Source organism: Alosa pseudoharengus, unplaced genomic scaffold, assembly GCF_046254945.1.
Source record: "Alosa pseudoharengus isolate Yale_2024_CS ecotype anadromous, Long Island Sound unplaced genomic scaffold, YU_APseudo_1.1 YU_APseudo_1.1_scf_9, whole genome shotgun sequence".
Taxonomy (NCBI): domain Eukaryota; kingdom Metazoa; phylum Chordata; class Actinopteri; order Clupeiformes; family Clupeidae; genus Alosa; species Alosa pseudoharengus.
The window spans coordinates 27872097-27882096 of record NW_027468881.1 but is presented as its reverse complement, the minus strand read 5'-3'; the positions used below and the strand labels follow the sequence as shown (position 1 = coordinate 27882096).

The window sequence follows — 10000 nt, the reverse complement described above, 5'->3', positions numbered from 1 at the left end:
TCTTTTGTCCTACTTTCCTCATTCCTCTCTCTCTCCCTCTCTTTCTCTCTCCCTGTCTCTCTCTCTCCTTTCCCCTTCCCCTCCACTCTCTTTCGCTCATCCGTTCATCTATGGTATTCACCCCACTTTCTCTCTTTCCTCTTATCATTCCATCCTGCTCTTGGAATCCTCCTCCTCTCGCTCCCTATCTGCCACAATATGGGATGGAACTCGCTGCAGCACTGCAGAATATCGCCATGGAAACAAAGAGGAAGTAAGATGGCAGAGATTTACGGTTGTGCTCCTGGGTTTGAGGTGTGTGTGTGTGTGTGTGTGTGTGTGTGTGTGTGTGTGTATATTTCTGTTTGTATGAGGGACAGAAAGAGATAGAAAAAATAAGAAGAGAGGGAGAGAGAGAAGGAATGAGAGTGTGTGGGAGGAGGTGAAGAGCATTAGGTCTCATTCTTGCACACGGACACACACTCCAGCTTGTGCTTAATATCTCTCTCTCTCTCTCTCTCTCTCACTCTTTCTGTCTGTTTGTCTGTCTATCTCTCCATCTCACACACACACACACACACACAAACAGACACACACACACACACACACACACACACATACACACACACACACACACACACACACACACACACACACAGAGACACACATACTACACTCCACTCCACTCCACACAAGCCTGGGTGCAGCCGCTCTCATCCTGACCAGCAGTGGTCCCTGTGTGCGGGCAGCTGTGTTGTGCTGGCTTGGTGGGAAGCATAATGAAATATTGACAGTGGGGCTGCACAGAAGCAATAACAGCTCACCTCTTTCCTCCGTCTATCCTGTCCACCTCCTCCTCCTCTCCTCCCTCTCCTGCTCTCCAACCCCCCCCTCCTCTCCTCCCTCTCCTGCTCCCCCACCCCCCTCCTCCAGCTGCTTTACAGCCCTATTCAGTCAGCCCCCCCCCCTCGCTATACCCTGGTCCACTGGAGACACACAGCTGGGCTGTGGGCGGCGTAACAATGCACTGAGGACTGTTTGCTTTCAATGAATCGCCGCCGTCGTGCTGGCTAAAGCAGAGTGTTGAGTGTTGGCTGCTGCACAGACGGTGTGGTGGACAGTGTGGAGGACGGTGTGGAGTTTCAGTCCCGCTGGACTCAGCCCCGCTAATAAAGTGCTACACGCACGCTGATGAGGCCATGTGAGACCCGAGACATCGACCCAACATCAGATGCTTAGGGTCATCGGCTGACAACCTGCTATCTCTTTTTCTCTCTTCCTCTCTCTCGGTCTCTCTCTACTTTCCTCTCTCTCTCTTTCTCTCTCTCTCTCTTTCTCTCTTGCTCTGCCACTATCTTCTCTCTCTCTCTCTCTCTTTCTGTCTCCTGCTCTCTGATAAGAGTAAAATATTGAGGAGTCCCAGGAGAGTGTAACATAAAGCTGACGGTTTAATCACACTGCCAGGGTGACATGCCCATCTAATCTGTCGGCCGTCGCTGATGCTAAGCTGCGCTATCGGGCGCATGTCAGGCCTGCCTGTTTTTATTCCAAAGCCCCACAGCCCCACACATCAGCCTCGGATCACACTACAGACGGTGACTTGTGTAAAGATCGAGGAGGATGGGGGGGGGGGGGGGCAGGTGAGGTCACTGGGGAGGTGTCGTCCCCCAGCTTGCATCTCCTGTGACCTTGGCAAAGGTGTGAGTGGGTTGCCACAGTCACATCTGGTGAGTCACAGAGGCGTGGGGAGAACCTGTCGTCACGCTAATAAGGAATCTGGAATTTTCCACCGGAAAGCATCAGCTGGCTTGCGGATGTGTGTCTGTGGTTTCTCTTCTCTAAGTGTGTGTGTGTGTGTGTGTGTGTGTGTGTGTGTGTATGCGATTTGGCAAAGTTTTACTTTAGTTTCAGGAAGACGTAAAAAGAAATGTCATAAATGTCAAAAATGCCTTATTCTCCTCCCACACACTGACACCAGCATCAACCACTGCCATCATCAAAACTGTTCTTGCACTATAAACACATAGAAACAGGATTATTCATCCACTTCATAAAAATAACGGTGCAGGCAACAATTCTATCAAAGACCTCAAATAAGAACCTCCTGAGTCTGGTGCTTCAGCAGACAAAGGTCTTCAGTCTACAGTCTACTACTAGTACAAACTAAACTGACAACTAATACTCTCAAGGAAGTGGGTGCAGTAGAACTGTGCCATGCTACCAGATTGGCTATCTGACACAGCTGACTGGTGTCCATTCATCCATCCTCTCCTGTATGCTCTCAAGGTCTTAACAGCTATGATTATGTAGAGTCTGATTTCAAATGAAATCAGAGACAGAGAGAGGGAGACTGTGTGTGTGTGTGTGTGTGTGTGTGTATGTGTGTGTGTGTGTGTGTGTGTGTGTGTGTGTGTGTGTGTGTGTGTGTGTGTGTGTGTTTTAGTGCTTAGTGTGTGACTCAGTGGGATAAACTCGGCAGGGGGACCTTGGGGAGAGAAAACTCATCTGTCCGTATCTCTTCCTACATCTTTTCTTCTCTCTCCTCCATTCTTCGGTTGACCTCGCCCTCCTCCAACACTACTCTCTCTCTCTTGGTGCTAAATGAATCCCTGGACTGTTGACTGTTCTCTGGCTCTTTCAATTACTACCGGATCTTGTCATAAAGGAAAAGGACACACACACACACACACACACACACACACACACAAACACACACACACACACACACACACACACACACACACACACACAGACACATGCTCTCTCTCTATCTCTCTCTCTTTCGTTCTTTCTCTTTCACACACACACACACACACACACACACACACACACACACACACACAAATGCGTGTACATTATACAAAGCTTTTTGAATAGCCTGACCTCTCTTTCCCTCTCTTTACTGTTCAAGGCCAGTACACTCCTACATACTGACTCTCCTTAGCAATCATGTTGCTCTGCTCCCTCACTGCATCCAAGACAAAATGCACCCCCTCCAACGGACGCACTTCCATCACACACACATCGTTGTTGCAGCCCTTTGCTTTCTCAAAGTTGGCGAAAGCTCTTGGAACGCCCACCGTTTTTTTGTCTTTCTCCCGCAATCTCTTTTATACATGATGTGGACGTCAGAGACCTCTCTAAAAGTCACCCGCGGCTACAACACACGCCGTACACACACCTTAGCACGCAGCGCCACATGGGCTGGCAATGCACTCAGCAAGGCAGATCTCAGTGGGCAATAAAATCAAGTTCACAACATGCTTCAGGGGGGTAGCGATAGATTGTAAAATTGAAAAGGTGTTTAAACATATAACAAAAAAATAAATTCAAAAGATCATTCCTCTAAACATATAAAGGGAACATAAAGAAAATTCAACACATCATTCCTTGAGACAAATAACAAAAGTATAGATTGGTTTCAAAGATCATTCCCTGTTTTAAAGAAAGGAAAAGCCATTTAGAAAGGGTGATTTAGGATATGATTTAAAGGGCTCCCACACACACGGGCACATGCACACGAACTCACCCTCACCTCTCTGCACAAGCATGGTGACCTCGCTGCCGCGAGGGCACTTGCTGAGCAGGTCCACCACCTGGTTGTGGCTCATGTTCTGGACGTTGCGCTTGTTGACCTCCACCAGGATGTCGCCCTCCTTGAGGCCGCGGCAGCGCGGGTAGTCCACGATCTGCTTGACGCGCTGTCCGCCGCCGGTCAGGCTGTCGGCGATGGTGAAGCCGAAGCCCTTGTCGCCCTTCTCCAAGTGCACGGTGATGAGCTCGGGTTGCGTGGCGATGCTGGACGCCAACGTCACCACGTCGCTGCTGTAGCCCAGGCAACCGTCGCTGCCGCCCATGCCGGCGATTCCGGCGATGCCGCCGCCCATCGTTTCCATGGCGCCCGAGCCGTAGGGGAGGAGAGGCTCACGGCTGCCGTTGAGCGAGCCGGCCTGGGGACCAGGTATGGCAGCACCGACGCCCATACCCATGATGCCTGGGGGTCCACCGAGGGCGGCTTGGGGAGGCTCGTAGGCCTCCTGGCCATTGACGATGATGGGCTCCTTGTCCAGGATGGCCACCGAGGTGACCAGGCTGGTGTTAGGGTCGTCGGGGTCAAAGGGCAGCGGGTAGCCGCGGCACAGCTCCAGCTCCACCATAGAGCCGATGGGAATGGACTGGAAGATCTTGACCACCTGCGCGTGCGTGTAGCCCAGCACGATGGTGTCGTTCACGCTCACGATCACATCACCTGTCACGTGACACACACACACACACACACACACACACACACACACACACACACACACACAGTGAGGTCATCAACCAGGGCACAGGATACAGACTTAAGTACTGTGTATTTTACACTTCAAACACTTTTATTTACAATATATAATATTGACAATGTGCTTCTTTGAAACGTCATCACAGGGCTTTATCTATTATGCATTAGTTAAGAACATTGTAGTATGTTTTTTTATATCAAATAGGACATAAACAGATGTGTGTGTGTGTGTGTGTGTGTGTGTGTGTGTGTGTGTGTGTGTATGTGTGTGTGTGTGTATGAGTGTGTGTATGTATGAATGTATGTGTGTGTGTGTATGTGTGTGTGTGTGTATGAGTGTGTGTATGTATGAATGTATGTGTGTGTGTGTGTATGTATGAGCATATGTGAGTGTGTGCATGTATGAGTGTGTGTGTGTGTGTGTGTGTGTGTGTGCACACCTGTCTCCATCTTGCCGTCCACAGCGGCAGGTCCATCCAGCACGAGGCTCTTGATCTGCAGGAACTCGTCGGGCTCGTCTCCCCCCACCACGGTGAAGCCGAAGCCGCGATGGCTCTTCTTCAGCTTGGTGCTGATGAACTTCCCCTTCAGCTCGGCCGGGTTACGGGTGAAGAACGGCTTACCCCCTGGAAACACAAACACACACACACACACGCATGCATAAGTATATATGTATGTGCTATACGTATAAAAACACACGCAAACACACACACTAAGAGAGAGAGAGAGATAGAGGGCTGTATTTTGGGTCACCAGCGCATGGCGTAAAGTTCGTTTTTCACCCGCGCAAAGTTGAATTCGGTATTTTGCACGTTTATTTTTTAAGCATTGCGCCCAGGGGTGTGGCAATTAACAACCTAGGGAGGGGCCTAGCGTTGTCTAAAAATCAATATCATACACACCACCTAAACCTGGTCAGAAGTCAATGGCGAGTTGTTCATATGCTATTTTAAGAGCGCATGTCAACAGTCATATTGGCAGGTGCACGCACCATCCTTCTATCATTCATGAACGCAAACCAGCGCACGTCCATGCAAAGCATTACAAATTGCACGATTACAATGGGAAACATAATTAGAACAACGATATTACGAAATACTGAACATCTCATTATGAGTAGTTATTCACCATCATTTGCAAATTGGTAATGACGGTTAAAAGTGATTAGGGGAGAGGCGAGAGACATGTATGGAGCACAGCTGAAGACGCACTGTCACGAGATATAAGCAACTCCTCTGTAAGATAAATGTTGTTTTATTCAGTCATTTGAGCAATATTAGGGTAAGTGTTGCTTTTTCCAGCCTATGTTTTCAGTGGTAACCCATTGTCAGTCAATAGTGAAAGGGCCTAACTGCATATAACTGTCTTGTCGTTGACTGACTCCTTGGTGAAGTTAGTTTCACTTTGCCAATGAGTTCAAATAGAGTGCAAATGCGTGAAGGCTATGCTAGGTTTTAGTAATGCATTGTTTAAGAATGACTATTTCATACGGTCTCGCAAGCAGCCTCCCGATATACGATATACCGATGCATTTATTTGACATATCGCGCGTTGCGCCGTTAAAGGGAATGACAGATGTCATTCTTATTGGTTTAAAATGATGTTACGCCCCAAACACACCCATATGACTGATTAAAAGACCTAGGAACACCTTGTTACGCCATGCGCTCCACTTTTGATAGCGAAACCCCTCCCAATGTGAATTGGACATCCTACTAAATTTGAATAGACTTTTGACGAGTGACGATGCACTTTAGAATGTCATGACAGGGCCCAGAGAGCGAGAGAAAGAGAAAGAAAGACATGCACATAAACATGAATGCATATGTGCATTTGTAAACATCAAAAGGCAAGCCCACACCCATCTACAAAGGACACAAGGACAAGGACACACACACAGACACACACAGACACACACACACACACACACACACAGTATCAGAATTCCTCTCTAATAAAGGCGAGCATTAATTCATCAACTTTCACAGGCACAAGCCCGAATCCAGTTTAATCAAATCTGTCCACAGAGTGGACTCATTGCATTATGGTTGGGTGTATCTCTTCAGACACTGCCTGCTGCATGGCAATGCTCTGTGCAGGACCAGAGCTGAATCACGCTCAGAGAAATTAGATGAGAAATGCCAGACATTTTTGCAGTGATGAATCTTGGTCCTAGCACGTTCCACTACAGAGTGTGGGTTGGGAAGTGTCTTGTTGTGGTGAAGCACCTTGTCTCTTGTGAATTGGAGAAGGAGCAGAATAACCTAAATATTTAATATTCTTCTCTTAGTTCACAAAACAACTGCAGGTTTCACTACATTTGTATAGTCAGTGATGGGATTATGAGTGTGTGTATGTGTGTGTGTGTGTGTGTGTGTTAGTGTGTATATGTGTGTTGGTGTGTGTGTGTGTGTGTGTGTGTGTGTGTGTGTGTGTGTGTGTGTGTGTGTGTGTGTGTGTGTGTGTGTGTGTTAGTGTGTGTGTGTGTGTGTGTGTGTGTGTGTATATGTGTGTTGGTGTGTGTGTGTGTTAGTGTGTGTGTGTGTGTGTGTGTGTGTGTGTGTGTGTGTGTGTGCGTTCTTACTATCCCAGTGTGTGTGTGTGTGTGTGTGTGTGTGTGTAGAGGCGATGCCTTACGTTTGATGCCCGGGGCAGGGGGCAGGGTGGGCCCTGGCTGGGGGTCTCTGTAGGTCTCCAGGTGGTTGGGAGCGTACGAGGCCAGTGGGGCTCCAGCCGACGAATGCTCCTCTATCCACTCTGTGTAAAGAGAACCAGCGCAGCACATTATACCTTCACGCCCCTTACACCCCACACACACACACACACACACACACACACACACACACACACACACACACAGCACAGACATGCACACACAGTTCCACACAATCAATAATCAAGGACATTTCAGTCTAAATCTGTAGTTTCAGATACTTTGTGGTAAAAAATAGTGTGGTACTAACTAGGTCATCTATGTGTGTTGCTGATTTATAACAACTCTAAAACCCGAAATGAGACCATCATAAAAAACAGAGCACATAAAAATGCTCTGAAATAAAGATAAAAGATAAATAAAGTAAAGAAAAATAAAGAAAAATCTGTAGAGTTCAATAAAGTGAACATTAGGTGGTTGAGACGGGGCAGGTATTGGACCTAGAAATGAGAAAATGATGGTTAATTGTCCTCTGTGTCCTCGTGAGCAGCAGCAGAACTAGAGCAGAGGAGGAACAATGGATTTGCTCTGATGCTGTGCTGGAAAGACACACAATTAGGAGCAAATTATCGCTGCCAACAGCTCACTGCAAATACAGCACATTAACAAGCCGTTCAGAAAGAGAACAACAAACAGACCTTTTATCAACATTTCTGCTTTTCAGCAGCTCATTGTGAGAGAGTTTTGACAAGATCCAACCCGGCTAAGGACCAGAACTAAACCAAAGTCCAGCACTACATGGATAGCAGAGGCAGAGGGCCAGGAACAGAGGGCCAACATGTGTGTATGTCTTTGTATGTAATGTCCGTGGTTATGTAACCATCTCGATTGGCTAATCGGCTGGACGCTCAAATCAAGCAATGGAAATGAGATGAAAGAAGAATCTAATTCAGCCAGCTCAGTGTCTGGATGTAGCGGTTAGCTTCATGAGTAGCTGCAGCTAGACTTCAAATAAATACACAGGGACCTCTTGATCCGGGGGGTGCGGCTCTAGTCCCTGCTCTGAAGACAACCATGAAACGTTAAGCTAACGTAAGGAGATCCTAGTAATGACAGAGACACGACATGAGAGAAAAGAAGGAAATGAAAGCGCAGCCGTGCGCGGAACGAACCTCGGATGTAGCGCTCACCTTCAGGTGGCTGATGGGACTGGAGCTGCTGCTTACGGCGAGCTTCCAGAACCGGATTCTCATACTGAGTCTTCCTGTTAATGTGACTGGGAGAGGGGGATAGAGAGATGGGAGGGAGGAAGAGAGAGATGGGGGGGAGGCAGAGGATAGAGAGAGGGAGAAAATAAAAAGGGGGGGAAGCAGGGGAATGAAAAAGCAAAGAAGAAAGAGAAGAAAAGATTAACTGTTGGTTTGATGAAATGTGTCCATAGGGTGTTTTCTACACACAGACTCGCACATAGATAAAACGCACACAAATAAATCTTGGGAAAGACATGCTAGAGACACACACACACAGACATACTGTACAGTGTCACTCTCTATCACTCTATGCCTTTCCCTCTCTCCCTCTTACACACACACACACACACACACACACACACAGAGAGACACACGCACACACACACACACACACACACACACTAACACACACACACACCCCTTCCCTTCATACACATATTTCACTGCTTGTCCTGACAGTGGTTCATTAATATGGTGCGGTAGATCATGTAGCAGCAGGTGATGTATTTGACTAAGCTGTATTACATTATGACAGCAGGGCTGATGCACTTACTCTACATAGTACACTCCATAGACAGGGTCATCTATCCTCTCCCAACCAGGCGGCAATTCTGCAGAAGGAGAGAGAGAGAGAGAGAGAGAGAGAGAGAGAGAGAGAGAGAGAGAGAGAGAGAGAGAGATTAGATACAACATCCATGATGAATGTTGGTGGACGCATGTCCTGGCCTTGATGGGAGTGTGTCCGTGAGCAGGATGTGACATGAGTGATATGGGAGAGTCAGCTCAGAACCTCATGCCAGTAAAGCTGAGCACATCCTGTGTAAAAACATCAAACACACACACTCTTCAACACTTCAGACCCCTCCCCCACCCACACACACACATACACGCATTGATCTACCCATAAACACACAAACACACTAAAAAGTAAATTAATACAGTCTTTGCTCTCTCACACACACATCCACACACACACACACACACGAGCACTGCATCACTCTGTACATAAACACACATTCTCAAACAGAAACATACAAATATGTTAGAGAAACTAAGAAACTAAAACAGCTGTTGCCCTCTTACTTCCTCTTAAACACACACACACACATCAATACTCTCTCCAGTCATCTCCTACAGCCATTCTGCTTAACATCCAACACACTGGTTGTGTTTATCAGCTAATCATTAAGTCATTGATGAACTGAGCTAGAGTGCTTGCCAGACCACTACAGCTAGGCTGGAGTTTAGGGAAAATAAATGAGCTAACCAAGCAGCAAAGACTATTCAAAATGGATCTCAATGACACAAGCACGAACACATTCATTCCTCCAATCACAAAAGCTAATTCAGACAAGGACACATTCTATCCCTATTTAGTATTCCTCCTTCCTCTCATTTAGATCTCCGTTACTTAACCATCTCTGGCTAACTTGATGAATGAACAAAGCCAAGGCTACGAGATGTTGGAAAAATCAAAAAAATCTACTGAACCAAGGGTAGAATAAACAGATAACATGAACATAACACGCACACACACACACACACACACACACACACACACACACACACACACACACACACACACACACACACACACACACAGAGAGAGTGCTATTTAAAGTGAAAAAATCAAGACATCACTGAACTGTGCTACAGTAAGTTCTGTAGGCAAGCCTTGGTCCTGGTTGTATGGGCTGGCTTGCTATAGAGACGCAGGTGAGGGATGAGGCTTTTTTAGCCCTCTCCCTTTCGTGTTCGCCTGGCCGTGGTTAGAGTTTCATAATCGATGACCAGCAACGGGCTGCATCTAATCTGTCCGTTAAAACAGGCTGGACG

General features: G+C 47.2%; 1 protein-coding gene across 4 annotated transcripts in view; it reads right to left on the bottom strand.

Annotated features, from left to right (window-relative positions):
- Positions 1-10000, bottom strand: part of LOC143114300 (membrane-associated guanylate kinase, WW and PDZ domain-containing protein 1-like) — a 117294-nt gene that overhangs the window by 34880 nt on the left and 72414 nt on the right. For 3 of the 4 annotated variants that reach the window (XM_076275827.1, XM_076275830.1, XM_076275829.1), the window contains 5 exons: positions 8718-8775; positions 8087-8190; positions 6899-7018; positions 4702-4887; positions 3509-4228 (listed from right to left, as the gene is read on the bottom strand). In XM_076275827.1, the coding sequence (XP_076131942.1) occupies positions 3509-4228; positions 4702-4887; positions 6899-7018; positions 8087-8190; positions 8718-8775 (1188 nt within the window). The remainder of the gene's footprint in view (positions 1-3508; positions 4229-4701; positions 4888-6898; positions 7019-8086; positions 8191-8717; positions 8776-10000) is intronic. The other variant, XM_076275828.1, reaches the window with a different exon arrangement.